This window comes from Acipenser ruthenus, chromosome 28, assembly GCF_902713425.1.
Source record: "Acipenser ruthenus chromosome 28, fAciRut3.2 maternal haplotype, whole genome shotgun sequence".
NCBI classification, from domain to species: domain Eukaryota; kingdom Metazoa; phylum Chordata; class Actinopteri; order Acipenseriformes; family Acipenseridae; genus Acipenser; species Acipenser ruthenus.
Window position 1 is genome coordinate 17907871 of NC_081216.1, and position 21677 is coordinate 17929547.

Consider the following 21677-nt stretch of genomic DNA (forward strand, 5'->3'; position numbering starts at 1 on the left):
ATGAATCAACTTTATCTATTTTTTTTTTCCCCAGTGATTCTCATTTTAAAATATGGTCCCTGCACTACAACATTTATCCCACAGTTTTATCCCCCACAGTATAAGGCCTCTCTACTGATAATGAGGAGAGGCAGAACAGAACTGCTTGTCAGTGTCAACTCTTAGGTCGGCACGGGACCATTAAGACAATGAAGTGTTGAACAGGTTGGATGCCATTAGATTAAAGAACTGTGGCCTATTTCCACACGGATTAAACACTTTGAGTTGGTACTAATTCCAAATGTGTAAAGTCACAACCGTAGAGCATGCCATTTGGATGTTTAACTCTTTCAACACTGGGGACTTCTTAAAAAAAAAACTGCCTGTGCAGTCAGGAACAACAATACAACACAGCAGACCAGTTCATCAATCCCAGTCTTGGCTGTGCCACAGTATCATGTTCACATCACTTATTTCCATGTACAGTACAGCCACTGAAACAATTTCATTATTTCTTATAGGTTTCACTTTAACCATATCATCTTTCAGTTACTTACTTTTCAACCAATAATCACAAAGGTTATCTTCTATTAAGGTACATCAATAACCAAAACCAACAATCTTACTCACAACCTTTTAACATTTGAATCCACTTATCTCAATGCTTGCAGCAATCTAAAATATTCTGTAAAAAACAATGACACTTGATATAGTAGTTATTTCCTAGTCACAAATGATCTCTCGAATGCATGGGTAATGTACACTATCAATATGTACATATGCATGTGTGTGGAAAGCTCATAATTATATTACAGAAGACCTACTTCATTATTTGTTTATTCTCCAGTACCTACTGAGGTTGGGAAGACAGAAAGTAAGGTTTATTCACTTCCTGTTTGCACTCTGGATGGGGTGATGTTTGTGTTCCCCCTCCCTCTCCTTCACTCATCTGCTAAGTGAGTTACTGGGATAGCAATCAAAGGGAAGAGCCCGTAAGAATTAATTAGCCGTAAAACAACCATCTCCTGCTCGGAGGCGCCACGCCACAGAGACTCCTTTAGGGCTTGGCTAGTCATGATAGGCATGTGGGCGACCCCAGACTCACTTACAAGGGTACAATGCTCACGATCCGGGCTAGTGGGGGCGGAGTTAACCCCTCCCTGCCCAAACTCTAGATGAATCCATTGCCACTTGTACCACCGCATAAGGTTTGCATTTTAATTAGGTAGGCTGGGATGATTTATATATTAAGTTTCTATAATGTATTGATTTCTGTGCATCATATGTGCCAATTGTTAAAGCTTCCTCTCTTTCTTTTAGTTTAGCTTATCTAATTCTTCCACTATTTTTGTCAGTTAAAAACCTGACAAAGCAAAGCCCAACAGTGTGCTATTATTTAAATAAGAAAACTCTGAAATGCAAATACACCCATTTCAAAGCGACTGAATGTCCAAAACCATGCTGTGTCATAGCAGGTTAAAGTCAACAAGTTATAAAGCAGGACTTGATTGATGGTGAAAAAAGGCACAGTCGATGTAAAAGTAAACTGCTCCTCATGAAATCTAGAATTCAAAACTTTAAATCAATGCTTGTGTCCTCAATTTCCATGAAACGATCCCTTCTGCTGACCAACATTACACGCCGTTACTAGACCTGTAAATATTGTCAGTGGTTTGTTGCTTAGCTTTTTCCTGTTTCCTTCTTGTTTCTTTCCCAATGTCCTTGTCAGCTTGGTGAAAGGCACTCTGCAGCTCCCTCTGACACATGACAGACAGGTCTGGAAACCCAACGCCACAGGTTTCAAACACCCCAAGGCATCGCCTTCAAAACAGTGGATTGTTTGCAATGAGTATCAGCTTTCCCTGGCACAGGGTCTCAGTCAACCCACTGAGCAGGGAGCATGGGGAGGAGTGAGGAGGAGAGAGACACACAGGGAACCAGGGCCAGGAGACACTGCACAGGCAGGGCACACCACAGAGTTCAAACACTCACCCAGCGAGCCTGGGGTCAGGGGTTACTAAAGCAGGAACCAAATGCCTAGAAAACCACTATTTTAAAGGATGCTTTTTTATTATTATTATTTCTCTCGATTTTTATTAGAGGAGGGTGAAGTCTTTGTGAATATCTACGCCAAACATTTCCAGCTAGCCTCCCTCCAACCCCCTCACTTCCCCACATTGTTCTATGTACCTAATCTAACCGATTTGATTAAGACAAAATAAACGTAAACCAGCATTTTGATTCTTGAACCGTTTGCTAAAGCTGGTATGAACTCAGTTTTGACAAACAGATGAGCTGATCTTTTAGATTTAATGGGTCAAAAACAAAAACATTTATAAAAAAAAATGTTAGAAGCATATTGATCAATTATTATGTATTTCTGTGAGGATTAAATAAAATAGATAATTGTCAGGTTTGCTAGTGATGCTACCAAACTTTGCAGCTCAATTAAATTAAATGCAAATTCTAACGACGATTATCAAGTTGAAATGCTTTTTAAAGCATTTTAACTGTGTGGAGTAGTGGTTAAGGCTCTGGACTCTTGACCGGAGAGTAGTGGTTAGGGCTCTGGACTCTTGACCAGAGGGTTGTGGGTTCAATCCCCGGTTGGGGACACTGCTGTTGTACCCTTGAGCAAGTTACTTTACCTAGATTGCTCCAGTAAAAACCCAACTGTATAAATGGGTAATTGTATGTAAAAATAATGTGACATCTTGTAACAATTGTAAGTCGCCCTGGATAAGGGCGTCTGCTAAGAAATAAATAATAATAATAATAAATAAACACAAAAAACAGTAATAGTTAAAGGAACAATATGTCCTCTTTTTATAGAGCATGGTATAAAAAACTCATTCAAACAAATCCAGATGTTTTAAGACAAGTTTGATAAATACATTGGCATTTAAATATAGCAAGCTCCAATTTTCATATTCCTGCTGTCACTAGCCTTTGCCTTGTTTTGTGTAAAATCTGACAAATTTCCAGTGTAAACATAACTGTAAATTAGAAAGAAATTAAAATAAATAAATAAATAAACCTCACTGTCCAAAGGAGAAAAAGAAAAAAAACAAGATTTGGAAACTACATTAACATTATGGCCTATTCACATGGAAATAATTCAATCTCTCATTTTATTTTTAAAATTTGCTGTTGATTACAATTTATAAATTACGTGGCCCAGCTTCTGATAGCAGAAGCAGCAGTCCCTTCCAGTGTGCCGCGGCTGCAGAGATGCATTTCACTTTTTGCTGTAATATTTTAATAAAAACTTTACATGACTTTGCATCAGTGAATAGAACTATATTGTCATTTTTCCAAAACAGTACATTATTGGTAGCCTACCATTTCCTGCAACAGAACTTGACAGTGACAACTCCGGTTATCCTTTATTTTGCGTCTCAGTACTTGAATATGTATAATATCTTTCATACATGGATGTGGATTTATTATTATTTGACTTACTGCCCACATCGCAACCAGGATATGTAAAATATCTCTTTCATACACGTATAGGCCTAATCAATGTACATACCACGTCGTAACCAAAAATGCATCACATACTGGAGTGCTCAGAGAAGCCACGTGGATTCGCTTACAGTACTAAGACCCTACCAATTTCACTGCCGTGAAAAATGTGACACAGACCATGAAAACTGTCTAGATTGTGTATTTTTACCCTGCACTTAAACCCAATTAAGTTATGTGTATCGGTCCAGGTTCCTGATGTGATTATAAGCTTGTTTCAATTCCAAAAAGAAAATTGGACAGGATTTACTGATTGACACTTAACAGCAGCCAATAACCACTCTGGGCTTACTGATTGGTAGATATGGGCATTGGGGGTGGGTTTAGTATCCTTGGATATCTCAACTGATATTGTTAAGCGAGTGAACATTTTGCGAGTGTCCAAAATGAATAATATATATATATATATATATATATATATATATATATATATACATACATACAATAATTACTGCAGCGGATCGTGTAAAATAATTTTGCATTCTACTGGAGGCAAACTATTTTGTACAACCTGCAATGTTTCATTGGATCACATACGTCGAGCTACGATCCAGCGGCATTTAGACTCAGACAGCAATCAAAAACAAAAAAGGTGGGCTCCCAAGTGGCGCATCCGGTAAAGGTGCTCCGCGTGGCATGCAGGTTGCGCCCTATAGCCTGGAGATCACCGGTAAATGAGCTTTCCTGAATGAAAGAAGTTACACCCTCCTTGAGCTATGGTTCTTAAGCCACAACTATCAGTGGCTTTCACTTTTGTTCTGCAGTTTCTTAAACTGTGCCATTTTAACTGTGTTAAGGAAAATAAATTATATTTAGTATGTGGTCAATACAATTGATTCTTAGCAGGCACATGCTTACTAACTTCTTTTACAAAACATTTGAGACAGTAAAATGACCTTAAATTTAGATCACATTGTTGTTTTCTGATTCAATGTGGCAATATACTTTAGTTTTCACATAGTTGCAAGTCTTATACAAGACCACTGATGAAGGCACAATCCATCTTAGAAGGCAATTCCCACCAAGAGACATGGAACACAATGTTCCACTGTGGTCAATATTCTCCATGTGCATACATTTACTACAGATGGGACAATCTGAGTGTGATTTGGGTAGAGTGGAAAATAAAGGCCATGTAGTGTTCACCAGAAATACACCAGATTTAAACATGGTGGCTGTGCATTACACCACATGTAGAGCTATTTTCTCTCTGGAAAGTCACATTACAGCCTTGAAACAAGGATTGCTTTCTTCCCAGCTGCACAATGTTAAGATAAAGCCATTAGCGCCCTCTTCTGTGTGTAAGGGAGAATCACACCGTGTGACAGTCCATCTCCCCAAATTCTCCAACATTTCGTCTGTAAACTATGAATAATTTCAAAGCAGGTATTATACCACATGTGCTCTTAGGTCTGGTATATTGAATGTGTCATTAAAAAAAAAAAAGTTATGTGCTGGAATACTTCTGCTTTAAACTACATTTTGGTCCTGGCTTTTTTTTAAAACTTCTACAGCAATGCATACTTGTCCCGTTTTATAAATAGAATAGTTTAATGTTTTAAAACTAGAGCTCTGTAAAAACGTTAACTGAAGATTTCAAGTTAGTGTGAAAGTTGCAAACCTATATAGATACTCAAACATAAATAAGCAGTTTTGTTGTTTTAAATCAAGGGAATTTGCATATACATGAAAGCCTCTAATTTAAATACAGGTTTATCCGATTCAATGGGTTTGTGACTAATTTAAAGGAGTGTTAAAACTAACCAGTATTATTAGCTTTATTAACAATATTTATGGTCCCTCTTTTAATAACTGCTGCTAGATCATTGGAGTGAGTTTGTTCTACAACACATTAAGGGGCTGATGTAAGGATAGGCGTAGTGCAAACAATTGCGGCTGCAAAATCCAAAATGCCTAGAGGCCAGACAATTACTTTGCACTGCAGCCTATGTAAGCTTAAAAGCAATGCAAATTACTCAACATGCACAAATACTGAGCTGCAATCACGATAATGAGGGTCGTAATGAGCACCGCCTGTGCATCGGGCTACTTAGCGGCCGCACTTACAGCCAAGAGGTGAGGTGAGTTAGGAGTACAGACAGCAGTAGGCGCTGTATGAGATTTGTGGAGCACGGAAATCAAACCAAACAAAAAAATTGGAAGGGCAGGGCAGCAAAGTCCACTTGGTGCATGGAAAAGAAAAGAAAAGGTTTTCTGAGGAGGAGCTGAGAGTCCTTATCGCTGAGGTCACTCAGCATGACATGGAGTTATTTGGAAAAGCCTCGGCCAACATCAGTTATGCTACCAAAGAGGCCATATGGTCCTCTATAGTGGAGAAAGTGAATGCTGTCTGTGTTACCAGGAGGACAGTCAACCAGGTGATGAAAAGGTGGCAGGACCTGCGGTGGCAAACAAAAGCGAAACTCACAACACAGCACAGGCATGCAGCAGGAAGATGAGGCGGACCGCCAGCCACATCACAGCTGACGCCGCTAGAGATGCAAGCGGAGAGGACAATCAAAGTGACCCTGGGTTTGAATATGCAGGGCCTTCTCCTCCGAATGTTTTCCTGCCTGTCCTCAACATGAGCCAAACGTCTCTGCATCAGGAAGTGTACGACAGCAGCCATCCTGAGGCCAATGACAGGTCTCTGAAGGTGTGTGGTTTTATACAGCTCTTAATTATTATTATTATTATTATTATTTATTTCTTAGCAGACGCCCTTGTCCAGGCCGACTTACAATTGTTACAATATATCACATTATTTTTTGACATACAATTACATTATTTTTTACACATTATTTTTACATACAATTACCCATTTATACAGTTGGGTTTTTACTGGAGCAATCTAGGTAAAGTACCTTGCTCAAGGGTACAGCAGCAGCAGTGTCCCCTACCTGGGATTGAACCCACGACCCTCCGGTCAAAAGTCCAGAGCCCTGACCACTACTCCACACTGCTGTCCCTGGATTACTCGCTTCTACAATGGTTTGCACCTTGACAGGGGAGGTGCAAAGTTTTTGGATTGTCAGCAATTGCCCAAGTGCAAGGCAAAATCCTCAAAACTCATTATAATGTTTGCACCCGCTTAGTATTCTCAGATCCCCGCCCAATTCCATGCTCTTATCTTCATTTGAATTTATTTTAATATCAGTTAAATGATTTATTGATGGCAAAGTGCTCATTTGATAGCGGTTGCAGAACAGCAGATGAAAAACATTCTTACATATGCCGCATTTTTAGTGGTCGCTAAAGTCCCACTTTACGGGTGCAAAACGCCGATTATGCCCGTAATATGGGTGTTTTGCAGCCGCAAATCACTTTGTACGTATCCTTACATCAGCCCTTAAGTGACATCAGGAGACAGGAGCCACTTTTCATCTATAGCGTGTTCTCTGAAATACCTGCATATTCCAAACTCAGGTATAAAACACATGTAAAGAACCACCTCCATCAGCGATAGTTGCTAGTGATAACAGGAGATAAGACAATTGCTTTTAAAACCTTGGTTAGCATTTCAGGTATATGGCCATTAACACTTTCTTTTTGTCTCACAGCCACATAATTGGTGACAGTAAATTAAGCTGCACTGTGTTTTCCTAATGCAGGTTAGGCCCTTGTGGGACCATTCAGTTGAAAGAGAAAGTTGACTTAAGGGGATAGCTTAAGAGACCTAACCCAGATGTGTGCGCATGTGGAATGATGCATAATAGCTGTACAGCACCCCATTAATCCTGAAGATGGTCTTTTACAAGAAGTTACAAGGAGCAATGCTTTATCATCTCAACAGCGGAAAGGAGGGGGGGGGGGGGGTATTTAACCCACTCCTCCCCTTACAAGTTGTCCTGAGTGATTTACAGCTCTCTTTCACACATGCAAGCATGTGCGCTGTTGAAGTTTTTCACCTTTTATTTACCTTGGGGCTTCTTTTCACTGTGCTCAACAAAACTTCTTTTAGGCCACTGCGTTTATCATAATAATTGAATCCATTAGTGCAAGAGTATATCATTGAAGATTACCAAAGTCATAAAAGTCAATGGCTTTAATGAAGCTGGATGTATCTAGGTATTGTCCTTCACCAACAGTGTTATAGGACCTAGCGAGAACAAGAGCTTGTTGAATCCCTGTGACAGCCACAGCCCATCGGAAATGTTAAACAAATGAAAAGGGGCTGTAGATGGGAATTTGTGACAGCCAAAAATGGAACATTTGCTATGAAAATGAACTTCCCTATTGCCGTGTGTATAGAATTATAATGTTGGCCCACTTGTGCAATTTAGTTGAATTTTTTCCTACTTTGCATCCATTTTTACTGTGAGCTCCATCTTTAAGCAACTTCAGTCTGCAGTAAGTTGTTTGGCATGATGAAAAGCGATTAATCGTAAAAAAAAAAAAAACTGTATAAAGATGGCATTCACATTAAAAAATGTCTCGGTCTCAAAAAAGTGATACTTATCAGGTTCTTGCACTGATGGTATCTTCAGTTGTACTGTCAAAAATGCATCACAACAAAATGCTACAAACATGAGTTCAATCTGATTTTGACAACAGACTCAATTAAGCTTCCATATCTCCATCAGACTGGCTCTTGTTCAATACATATGTGTACACCACGGCTTCTACAGTCTCGTTTCAGAAACGCTCAGCATAAACGTTGCATAGTGCTTGTGGCACGCGTGCAGTCCTGCCATTCTTCAGGATTAAGTGGGTGAGACTGTTTTAAGCTTTCACCTTGCAGATTGTTAGCAATTTTTTATGGGGAGTGATGATGTTCTGCAGAATTGCTTTTCAGCAATACATAAAACATTATACATTTATTAGAATTCCTTACTGAAATAATGGCATGCGTTTGGTTTTTCTCATGCACTAACCTTTTCCCTGAGCGGTTACTACAAAAGAGTTTATTTTATATTATGACATGTATCAATATAGACTTACAGTGTTCATATCTGCATGATCGTTAACCAATTGAGATGCACAAAGCGAAAGAAACCAGTTCTGAAAATCAGCACTCTCAGAATTCAGCAGGAAACATTTAGTAAGAAAATGATTGAATATACAAACCATCTTCTGTATTAGTACAAACACAACTTTGTTTACAGCACACATTCCTAAGTTATTATTTAAGCACAAGTATAATGTTCTAGGTTTGTTTTTTAGCAAAAGCTCCATCGTAAACATTTTTAACGGGCGTTTCTACAGTTCTACAATGAACTCTCGGTCAGACATCAAGCATGAATTCACTAACCACCAACTTCAACCAATTTTCTGGGTCACTTGAGGTTTCTGCTTAAGGAGGGTTTTATATAAATATCATAACCAAAATATACTGAGCTGACCTGAAGACATACAACAGGATCTGGTAAGTAAGAGAGAAAAGTATGACATGTTATGTACTTTGAAAATCAAATAAAAGACCTGTCTGTCCCACAACATAGTTGTTTAATTCGAATGCATGTCGAGTTAATTTGTTCCTTAAATAGGTAATTATTTAACTGAGAAAGGACACCAGCTTGCATTCATTCTAGCCGAATGTTTATCTTGTGTGCGTTTCTTGCTTGTATTCCTCAAGTTGCTCCCTCTTTATAATGCCTGGGGATCATAGATACAAGACTGTGCTAATTGTGTTCCACTTTATAAGGTGAATGCAAGTCCTAGTGGAATAGCATTTTGAGAGCCGTGGCCGCATTAGCTTGAAAACCCATTCTGAGAGAAAGAACTCTTTATAACTTGGAAACACTGTAATAAACACTGAACAACTCAAAGCACCTAGGGCATCTCCTTGAACTGCCCTACCTGTCTCTGCATCTCCTCCACCTGTCTCTGCGGAATGCTCTTCAGAATGCTGTACATCTCAGACAGCTTGTCTTCAGGAACCACCACCGATGCCCTAGCCAGGAAACACACATCAGCTTGGTTAGGAAACCGGCACTCAAAGGCACGTCTGCTTCAGAATCAGGCCATGGTCTGGAGAATGCTTTCAGATGCTGTCAATAAGTGTCAGACTCATCACAGAAGTGGTGTTTTTCACACCAATTTTAAAGGCGATATAGCATTAAAAAAGTTTAAATGCATCTTAAAAATGCACTGTAAAGATTTGCAGGAAATGATAAGATAGCACAGTGTATTGTTATTGCAACATAGATCATATATACTTAAGTTCTACTGCCAGCAAATATGAAGCAATCTTTACTGCTGTTACCAGTAGGGCTTTATATAGTTCATAAGGTGCCAGCTTTGACACCAACAATTCTCTTGCCAAGATATAAAAATATGTTTTACAGTATGACTTCAGTATGTGCCTTCCTATGTTTGGTAGATGTTATATTGGCAGGTGGTTGCAGGATAATGCAATGCTTGTAGGGCTCACCTTTTCCAGTCGAGTACTTCGGAGAAGGGCAAGATGTACGAGTCTGCGATGATGACAGGGACACAGCCTGCCTGCAGCACATCACTGAGCACAGCCTGGCCGAGACGAGCCCCGCGCAGAACCACGCAAAACGTAGACTCCTGCACGGGGGTGGAGAGACAGGGATAAGCAAAGTGTACTGGGTTATTATACTGCACAGGGGTGTAACACTATACACCATACTGCCCTAAAGTTAAAATAATAGATCACAAGCATTGTATAATCCAAATCACTAAAGATAAAAGACCCTTCACCTTAACCTTTATCTTACTTTCTATTAGTTTTGTCTCCAATACCTGGACTTTATAAAACTGACTCATGACAATTATATATATAGGATGAGAAATCTTCCAATCACGGTCAAGGCTCTGTCACAATTCCGGTACATCTCACCCTGTATACATCCTGTGCATAGAACATGCAACATAAATCTAAACTAAAAAAAAAATAAAATTTAATAGTAGTTCCCAGTACAACTTTGTTTTTGTGATTTATAACAAGTTCATATTTTGTGTGTAGGAGACATCATTTTGCACAGTTTGAGCAGCTCTGCTTTGCTTTGCATTCCTCGTGCCCAAACTGCACAAGATCGTATCTCTTATAACACTAGGAGACTCTCTACACACAATAATAGTAATAATTTCCAATGTTTCCTACTGCAACAAAGGAAGCCCCCACATCCACCGCAAAAACCTTCACAAATAAGCTGAACCTACACCAGTGTCCGCATGCGATATATTCTACTAAATAAGAAAGAGAACAGGTTTCACACAGTATGTCAGTACATGAGGCAAGACCAGAAGGGTCTGCATATCTGAAGGTGCCGGCTGCTGGCAGATGCATTGGCTTGTTCAAAGGAGTAGAAAGAGTCCTTGAATGTGTCCTTATAATGCAGGTGGGGATTCCTGACAAAGCTTAGCTAAACCACCTGGGATCAGCTCCCAGATGTGAGGCTTTACGCAGGCCCAGGACCTCTTGATAAGCATACTTCCTGTCTAGACAAGGCAGTGTTATAAATCCACTGCTAGGATGGGCAGTGCTGCAATTGTTCAGACATTTCACAGAACAGTGAACGGGGCTGGGGAGAGATCGAGAGAGACAGAGGTAAGAAGAGAATGAGAGGGGAAAAAGAGAATGAGAGAGGAAAAAAGAACTCTGATAGTGACTGTGCTAGGATTTTATTTTTCTAAAGGATCACTTTTAAGAAATAAATTGGCTATGCAAGCTGAGAAAATGAATTTATCAAAATCAAAGTCACGGATGTTATCCCTGTTATATGTCAGCACCTAATGGAAGAATTAGTTTAGTCTACCAGACACCTCTGTGGAAATGAACAGAAAGCAGTGCGGACGTATAAATGGGCTTCACTGGAGCAGTTAGATAGAGAAGTCTGCTTTCATCCTGGCGAGCAGCGATGGCATTCTCTCTCTTACCTGCAGTGTCTGGGGATAGTCATAGACCTGACCCTTGTAGCAGCGTTTCCTAGTGGGGGAGACCCCCTCAGACAGGTTGGTGCACTTGTCCAAGATCAGAACGGCCTCCCCGTTCTCGGCCTTCAGAGCCTCCAGCTCAGCACGGTACTCCATGTGAACTGCAGTCTGACTGGACAGCACGAAGTACGGCCGCGGGCTGGGAGAGGGAGCAGTGAAGAGACTCAGCACATCACACAATCATCATTGCTGAGGGGAGGAGGGGACAATCATATCTACAGTTTTGTTGTAATGAATTGGCAGTACAGTCTTCCCTATGTAATCACAGAGCAGGGGCCAGTGGGAGATTTCTTACAACAATTGTGCTGAATAGCATGACTTTATGATGTACACTAATGTGAACCAAGTTGACATACAGTCCCATTGGTCTAGACCTCAGAGATTTGCCCTGGCCCATGACATTTAAAGAAAATTGGGAATGAAAAACCGTTGCTCTCTTCAGACGGTTTGAATACAGATTAGCTTACCCAGGCTGCTTCTTTGGTAGCTCCACCTCGGCAGATAGGGGGCTGTAGACAGGGATGCTGACATCATAGCCCTGCCGATAGGTCCATGTTGAGAACCCTCCCCCAGCCAGCAGAGCCCTGCAACACAGCGGCACATACTCTCAGACCCCAGCGCTACACCCACTGCTGATCTCTTCAGATCTCAAAAGCAGGGCTAGGCTTCGTCACTATGAAGGACCTCTAGACAATAATCCAATCTCTGTGCTGAGCAACTAGCCCATCTGCTTCTCCCTTACAGGAGAGCGGTGAGGTTAGCGCTACAGGCCCAGTGACAACATGTGCAATGCTGTGGAGCCCCCACACAGACCTGGATCACAGGATTAGAATCATTTACCACATGTCTGACCACAGGATCCAGTGATGTACCTCTCCACGTCAGCTGTTTTCTATGAGGCTGCAAGCCAAATGAAACACAGCAGGCGTATCATAGGAAGATCCCTGCATCTCAGCACTGGGTGATTATCTTATCAGGGCTTTTTATACTGAACACTCCACTTTTTCACTTTGCTTTAAGCAGATAAATAGTCTATATAGCTTATAAATAAAACAGTTAACGGTTAATACAGTTAATAACTTGATTTTCAAACAATTGTTGTTTAAAGCTGACATTTTCCCTCTAATTCATGCAAGATCAAAGCTCTAGACACACTCTCAGTTGCTTTTCTTTATATGAATTTCACCCTCTGAAAAGCTTGCAAGCGTATCGCTGGATATCATGTTGATTTAAACTGACAGTAAAATAAAAAAAGAGGCTTTCTTATACTGGACATGCTTATATTATATATTTGAAACAGATGTTGGATGTAATAATAGATCATTTAATAATGGTATAGATTTGTGGACGTCAAACAATATGGGCTGATTGTTAGTTAAGATAAAAGAGGTGCATTTCTAAAAGGCAGAATATACAGGTCTTTTCTGCCATTTTAAAACACAATACTGGTCTACAAATAAAAAGAAGTTGAACAATTATTGAGCAATGCCTCCACACTTACACAAATACTGATACAATACTGCCTTCTAGTGGCCTTCTGCAATACAAACGCTATTAAGAAAACACATTACATACTGTTTGTAAATATATTGACCATGAAAAATGTATTTTGTTCGTGGGTGTGAAAGAATTGTGTGTGTGTGTGTGTGTGTGTCATTCTGCCTTGTCAGGACAAATGAGCTAAGGTAAAGATATTAATAAAAAAAAAACTGTAATGTAAATGGTACCTGTCTCTGGGAACATCTAGTGCAGTGTTATAGTCTGGGGGCCCTCCAGGTAACATATTAAATAGCAAGTGGTTCATCCCCCTCTCCCACCTGCAAACAAATAAAATAAACTATTAATGCAAGCTATATTTCCAGTGTGTTATCTTTCATAAATCATTCTTTTACACATATAGGCCTGCAAGTTGCATTGCATACACTCAACGGTAATACTCAATACTCTTTCAATACACAATATTCTCTCAACCAGGGTTTTCAATTCCAATTCCTTTTGAAAATCAATTCCCAATTACTTCGAAGGAATTGGAATTGATATTTGAGACACAATTGTTGTGACTGTTCAGCTGTATTCATTTGAAGCCAATTGAATTGACTAACAGTGACTTCAATTTAGGTAATGTGTTGGCACTGCGAGAAGCTCATTTTAACAGAATACTGGTAATTACAAGTGTGATCAATGGTGTGTTGGAACTAATTAAAAGGAAATAGGAATTGGGAATCGATTTTCACAAGGAATTGGAATTGAAAAACAGGAATGAACCCCAACCCTGCTTTCAAGTCTTGCATTCACTGAAGCAGTGGAGTAGAACTACACCATCATGTTAGACACATAACATGCAAGAATAAGAACAGTATTCTGGGAAGCACGGCTGGGGTAGTGAGGTACCTGTGCAGCTGTGCCAGTGCCTGGGCAGTCTCGCGGATGCGTAGCGAGTTCTGGTTCAGCACATCGATGGAGGGGATGAAGAGGCAGGCACGGCTCACATCGTCAGTGTAGAACTCGCTGTCAGAGATGGCACTCAGTAGCTCGTTGTACTCCCGCGAGAGCCCAGTGCTGCTGATGGGAGCGCCCAGCTCATCCACATAGCGGCGCAGGGGGTAGATATACACCTTCACACACACACAAACAATTCAATCAGACTGTCATAGGATAGGATAATTAGCAAAGAAATATAACTGCACATTTACTTTTAATTCAACAGCAGCTTAAAACATTTTAAGATTTAAAAGATTTTTGTGGGCAAACCATATTAATGTCTATTGATAATTGATAATATGACCTTGTCTACGGCTTCTTTTCTGTAGCACTGTACTTACCTAGTTGGTTCTAAGGGAAAAACAGCATAAGAGATTTGAAGATGTCAAAGTGGTTTATTTGAGCTTGTCCTGTTCTAACAGACAATTCTACATGTAAATAACATATGTAAATAACATATGTGTGTGTTGTTCATGGAGGACACCTTCAAATCTCTGCTCACAGTTATGGAGTCTTTCCCCATAGAGGCCATGTTAAAACCTGGTTGCTAAAATGCTACAGAACTGCAGACAAGCACCAAATAAGAACTTTTCCATGACCAGCATACTGTAAACTGTCAGTTGATATCATTGAGTTATTATGTTTTAAAAGAGACAAGTGTGACACACCCTGGAGGAATGAGAAACATTCCAAAAGTACTTTAATTTCTGATTCAATTGCTGTATTGCAGTTATTCCCAGACAACGGGAACAGATGGCTGACATGCATATAGACTGTAAAGCATGTGTGGCTGCCCACCTTGATCCTGTTTTTGGGGTTGTAGCCGCAGCGGTACACGTCGAAGCAGGTGTGCATGCGGCAGCTGAGGTCCCCGCGCTCTGGGATGGGGCTGGAGGCAGGCAGGTGCACCAGCGGAGAGTCGTGCATGCTGCGGCGCTCCACGCTCCAGTCCGCCGTCGACTCGATGGAGTGCGGCCAGAACTGGAACATGCCGGTGGCGATGAGGCCCAGCAGCACCACAGAGAACAGTGCTATATAGTAGATCCGGTGTTTGGTCTTCATCCGCGGGATTAGCGCAGGCCCCCTGGCACTATACTTCACCGAAGCACACATACTGAGCCCAATGGCCCTGCTTAACCAGGTCTGAAAAAAGAAGTGGAGGGGTATGACTTGATTTGCATTATAAGAATTTGAGGGGAGGTGTTTCCTTTATTTGTAGTTGATGATCCATGAAGACACATGGGATAGATAGGGAACAGAAAGGGTTCCAGGTGCTGTGTGCATGCATCTCATAGCTGTCTATTTCGCTTACCTTTTTCTCCATGGGGATACTCTTGCAGAACTATAATCAGACCCCAATATTACCAGCAATGGCAACACAATGGATTTTGAACATTTATTGCAGAGCACTTGGTCCATATAGTAGCTACTGATAATGATATGATGCCATGGTACCGCAGTTGAAATCAATGTGCTTTGATTCATACTATTGACCCTTAGTAGAGAACCACTATAATACCAGTGAATTGTAATTAAAGATTCTTTCGTAAGGGCACTCCAAAAGAGAGACCCTCTTTCCAGAAAATAGCCTTTTCCTGGAGAATGGCTTAGTGATACGTTTGATCTGCAGCGACTGAAGAACTGAACCCTAGACTGTATGCCTTTACTTCTTAAATCCAACCTTCAACTAACCAGCACAACAGTCCAGCTGTAAATATTTGCTTTTAACCCTACAATGTTTTCCCTGTTCCTATAACAGTAATTAGGACAGTAGTATACAATAAATATTGCTAAAATCACACAGCCCAGAAGAGTGTTTTTCCAACTCAACAACAGTGATCACAGTAACATCCTGTATAAACAAAAAAATGAACACGTGTAAAAAGAAAAAAAAAAAAAAAAAAACACTTTATGAATATCAAATGAGAATCCAAACTCAGTATATGGAATATAATGATCTTAGCTTCACTATACCTGTCTAAATCACTAAACTATAAGCTAAGGCTTTTTGGCAACAACTTAATGTCTTACGAAATTAAGGTAGCGATTCCCATCGGTTAACTAACTGTACGTGTACTGTAAAGATGAGCTGCAAACTACTGCGATGACTGTCAAGGAATCTGTAGCTGTTTGCATTACTTTTTTGACAGTTCTGTTAGATGGAAGTATTTTTATCTAAACTTACGAAGACTGAAAACAGCATTACATACATACATACATACATACATACATACATACATACATACATACATACATATACATTTACATAATCAGATAAAAAGATAAAAAAAATAAACAAATCAAAACACCCACCCTATTCATGTCGTTTCTACAAACAACAACAATCCGATCAAACTGACCTTCAACACCCCCAATTGCAGGCGCAGGCGAAGCTAACTTCTGAATGCTAATTCATGTCTTCGCCTTTGACAAACGCAAAAAAAAAATATATATATATATATACTTTAAAAGCGATCTAGCTTGACAGCGGCGTGAACTTCCTGCTGTATTCTAGGGTACAGCAAAATCATATCTGTATGATTCTGCTGCTGATTCCTGGAAGCTGACAGGATGTGACACACAGGCATGCTTTGACAAGTTGTATTTATTGGTTGGCTTACTCTTAGTAACGACACCCAGTGGCGCGGAGGTTCTCTTCTTATTACACATTCTGTTGTTTTGGGCTTTTTTTTCATGCAACTTTTAATTTGCAAAAAATTTGCACAATGACAATTTTTTAAATATGTTTTTGATAGTAACTAGGAAAGAGACAAAGAACAACCCAATTATTGCTGCTACTGCGACAGTTCAAGTAGCGAAAGTAAAAAAAAAAAAAGTACATATTTTTTAATTGTTTCAAGGGTTGATTTGATCAATCTATTTCCCAAAGAAATAAACAAATTGTTTTAGAGCATTTGCTAGCACTTGAAAATAACCTTGGTAATCCCGGAATAACCACAGATAGGTGACTGTGACTGATGCAATCCACAGTGATTCCCTTGTGCTAACTCATAAAAAAAATCTATAGAATATACTGTAGTGTTTGCTGTAGTAAGTTCCACAGTATGTACCTATGGTATTTTTTTTTTGCGGACCTACTGTCACTGAGTTGATCAAAACCCTTGAGCCTGGCAAGGTGTGGAGAATACATAAAATAGTGGTGTTCAGGTAGGTTCCTTGTCTAATCTTTTGTTGCAAATACCCACTGACTGTGAAAACAGCACAGAGGTATAGAAAGTGGCAGATATGGTGGCAAGTCCATATTGTGTTAGAGACATTAAAATGGCCCATGGAATGCCCAGATTAGTGTGTTTATGTGAGCAGACTGAGATGGATAAGTACGGGACTTTCCATAACTGTCCTGCAGGGGATTCCACAAGATTTGGTTTGAGACTAATAAATTCCAGGAATAAATGAGAGTCCCAGAGACACTCAGATTGTAGTTGTGACAAGTGCCAGCAAAGACAGGGCCCATTTAAAAAGAGAGTTTGTACAGTTTGCTCCCCTGGAATATGCTGTGTTTATACTGAGGTTAGTTCAGGAGAGCCAGTGGTTAATTTCAATGGCAAGGAAATAATAAGAGCAACCTGCCTCAAGTGTAAACAGCCAGTAGACTGGGGAGCCATGGGAAACATGGTATGTCTGCAGTGTAGGGAGCTTACTGAGGGAGCAGTACATTACAGGTGCCAACCAGAGAGAGATCACCATACTTGTGATGCAAGTTACTGGATATCTGGGACCAGCCTTGCTGTTTGAGGGTGAAGAGGAGGACAGAAAAAGATGAGGTCCCTCTTGACCTGAAGAGAAGAGCTTGCTTGCTTGTTGCTAAATAATTTTTATCATATAAGTATAGATGGATATTGCATTTTCTACAATTAAAACTAAACCTATGCTTTCTGGTACCAGCACCAATTTCTCTATAAGATTAATTATAGCTGTTTTTCATTTAACCTTTTCAGCGAAGCAGCAACACCTCAAATTTTTATAAATGACAGCTAGGGGCTTTTTCTAACTGATCATTTTCTCTGAAAAATGAACTTGCATCCATAATGGCCATGTCATGAAGGGTGGGTAGGCAGCTGAAAAGTTGGACATAAAAAATCTGTATCATTTTGTTATTATTGTTAATTTCATGTTTGTTTGTAGTTGCATTAAAAATATATATATTTAAAAAAAAATGGACATAAAAACGTTAATCAAACGATACCAAGCGTTCTTCTTTTTCTGACCTCCGATCCTCAGCTGAGCTCGTAGAATTTGAACCCAGCCTCTGTAGCTGAATCCTGATTTGAGACTCTGCCTGTAAAGCCTTTACCTATTGATTGGCATCACCAATCCGCTCTGAATCAATTACACCTCAAAGAAGAGGGGAAGCATATATTCATTGGCTGAAATATAGCTGTCTTAAACATGAGTAGAATTAATGCATGCATTGTGTAAGGTGGTTTAGTTAGATTAGTATGCCTGACTGAAAGCAATAACTGGTTTCAATTGATTCTCGTTCGTTTGTTCGTTAATACTTGTATGATATTTTTCAAACGTGATAAAACATTGTTAGAAACCCAAGTCTTGCATTATTGTTGCAGTAGTATTCCTAATTAGGAACGGTTTCGGACAAAACATTGTTAAAAATGTAATATTATCATTGTTCTTCTTCATTAAATATAGTCTCTCTGAAGGAGACTGTTATCCTAATACATGTGTCATGTCTGTTTTTGTCTCTCATAATGTTTAGTGGATTCAATGTGTTCATTTCACTCGGGCCCCAGTGCATGAAAATTAACCACTACGAGTACTGCTCCCTCCTGAGTTTTACCTTTATAAGATTGGAACGTGACACTACTATGGAACTATAGTGTTGTAGTATAGTGCAGATCTGTTATAGAAGATATTACAATGTGTACTATAATACTGTACGATAGTATATACTACAGTGTGTACCATAGTATTGTACTATATTATACACAGTGCCTACGATAGGATATACTACAGTGTGTACCATAATATATAGTATATTTTGCAAGATTGTAGAATAGTAGACACAACAGTGCCTCATATTATTATTATTATTATTATTATTATTATTATTATTATTATTATTATTATTATTATTATTATTTATTTCTTAGCAGACACCCTTATCCAGGGCGACTTACAATCGTAAGCAAATACATTTCAAGTATCACAGTACAAGTAATAATACAATTAAGAGCAAGATAAATACAATGACTTTGGTTCAAGCAAGTACAAGTGTGACAAAATACAATTCAATAATACAGCAGATAACAGTGTCAGTGATAGTTACATCAGGATATGATTAAATACAAAATACTACAGATTAAACACTTTGCAGATTACAGTACTCTGAAGTACAGGATTAAATGCAGTAAAATAGGGGGCAGGTAAGAGCAAGTAAAGCGCATTTAAGGAAGGGTGATAAAGTGGCCAGAGGGAAAAACAGAGGAGTTCTACAGGTGCTGTCTGAAGAGGTGAGTCTTAAGGAGGCGCCGGAATGTGGTCAGGGACTGGGCAGTCCTGACATCTGTGGGAAGGTCATTCCACCACTGCGGAGCGAGGGTGGAAAAGGAGCGGGCTCTGGAGGCAGGGGAGCGTAGAGGAGGTAGAGCCAGTCTTCTAGTGCAGGCGGAGCGGAGCGGTCGAGTGGGGGTGTAGGGAGAGATGAGGGTCTGGAGGTAGCTGGGTGCAGTCTGGTCAAGGCATCTGTAGGCTAGTACAAGAGTCTTGAACTGGATGTGAGCGGTGATCGGGAGCCAGTGGAGTGAGCGGAGTAGTGGAGTTGCATGGGAGAAGCGAGTCTCATATAGCCCTTTACTATGTGTACTGTGGTATTTAGTGTAGAACTGTATAACATACTGTAGTGCACCATAAGGTACTGCACTATATACTATAATATTGTACAGTAAGTACTATAGTTTTCTATGGTATTCTATAGATCATTTTTATGTGGGATGAATTGCTGAAAAAGAAAACCACGGAAGAGTACAGGTCACAGATTTGATTTGTGCTAGTGCTCAGTTACCTTTTGTTGCTAAGGTGACAACCTACTCAAATACAAGGTAACAATAGCGTGATGTGTGCATATTCATGATTTATCTCTCCTGTAAAGATTACAGCTGTTGCCCCAGGTGACATATTCTGTTCTGCTTTTCTTTCATTATTAAACAAGAAAGCAACTAGACCCATTGTATGAGTTTAGTTCCCATGATAAACAACAGCTGTAGATTAGAAGTTCATAGAATTGGTACAGATGGGATTATTGCGTTATAAAAACAGAGCAGTAAAATGGTGATCTTACAGTCATACAGTACATTCAATTACAATATTAAAGGAAAACCATGTGGCAACAATGGTAAAGTGCCCTACCATAGTAATCCAAATGTATTACCCTGAATAAACTCTTGCAGAACTATAATCAGACCCCAATATTACCAGCAATGGCAACACAATGGATTTAGAACAAATATTGCATAGGACTTGGTCCACACAGTAGCCACTGATACTGATATACTGATATGATACCAGGGTACCGCAATTGAAAATCAATGTACATTGATACATACCATTGACCCTTAGTAGAGAACCACTGTAATACCAGTGGATTGCAATCAAAGATCATTTCCTATGGGCACTCCAATAGAAAATGACCCTGTTTCCATTCAAAGTCAAAGGCTGTTGTGTCCTTGAATATGTTGTGAGTCACAACACTGACTCTCCACACAGAACACATGGGATACTGTGTCAGTCCCACCTTGGAGTGGTTTGTTGTTGTTATTATATATACAGGTTGGACCACAATATTGCTCACTAACATTAGGAAGTGTCCCAGGGCAAGTGGTGGCAACTTACAACATAGCAATAAGATAAATGAATTACAGCAATAGTTTATTTAACATGAAATATGGAAATGAATTTGTTTATGACACTGCCATTCATAAAAATGATATAACCAGTACAGTCTACAAGTTTGCTGTACCAAATATAATGCTGAGATGTGAGTTTGCAAAATAGTTTATATATATTTTCGGTCTTTGTAATATGATATGCCCATCTGTAATCATGACCAGTAAATAGCATTTAATCAAACACTGTACAATACTTTTGTCAATGCACCAAATTGTTTGCCTAAGTCATTAGAGACCCGTGCGTCTTGTCTGGTCAACCAGCTGAGTGTGGTCTAGTTATTGATTTCCGTTCCCTCTGGGGTGATCACGCCACACCTACAGCTACGGCCTAACGTTTTGCATCACCTAGAATTTTAGGATTGACACATAATGGTGGTGGAATGACCTTCCTACAGACGTCAGGACTGCCCAGTCCCTGACCACCTTCTGGCGCCTCCTCAAGACTCACCTCTTCAGACAGCACCTGTAGAAACTCCTCTTTTCCCTCTGGACACTTGATCACTCTTCCTTAATGCGCTTTACTTGCTCTTATCTGCTCCCTATTTTACTGCATTTAATCCTGTACTTTAGAGTACTGTATTCTGTCACAAGTGTTATTAATCTGTAGTATTATGTATTTAATTATATCCTGATGTAACTATCACTGACACTGTTATCTGCTCTGTTATTGAATCGTATGTTGTCATATACTTGTACTTGCTAGAACTTGTGTGTGAGTGCACGTATGTATATATTTTAATTATATAAAAACAAGTATCAGCATCACTGTTTTTTTAAAAAAAAGTACAAAATCTGTGACCATCGAAAAGCTGTGTAGAAACAAATGGGTTACAGTCGAGTTTTTTTCTCTCTTCTTTCTATGGAATT

The 21677-nt window shown here is 39.6% G+C and overlaps 1 protein-coding gene across 2 annotated transcripts in view; it reads right to left on the minus strand.

Moving 5' to 3' along the window:
- Positions 1-16461, minus strand: part of LOC117435140 (exostosin-2-like) — a 40019-nt gene extending 23558 nt beyond the window's left edge. Inside the window, exons 1-8 of one of the 2 annotated variants that reach the window (XM_034058129.3) lie at positions 16248-16461; positions 14686-15030; positions 13798-14021; positions 13134-13223; positions 11874-11990; positions 11350-11545; positions 9878-10017; positions 9304-9397 (exon numbers count right to left, since the gene is read on the minus strand). In XM_034058129.3, the coding sequence (XP_033914020.2) occupies positions 9304-9397; positions 9878-10017; positions 11350-11545; positions 11874-11990; positions 13134-13223; positions 13798-14021; positions 14686-15000 (1176 nt within the window). In that variant the 5' untranslated portion in view covers positions 15001-15030; positions 16248-16461. Of the gene's footprint in view, positions 1-9303; positions 9398-9877; positions 10018-11349; positions 11546-11873; positions 11991-13133; positions 13224-13797; positions 14022-14685; positions 15031-16200 lie in introns of both variants that reach the window. The other variant, XM_034058128.3, reaches the window with a different exon arrangement.
- Between the last annotated feature and the right edge of the window lie 5216 nt (positions 16462-21677).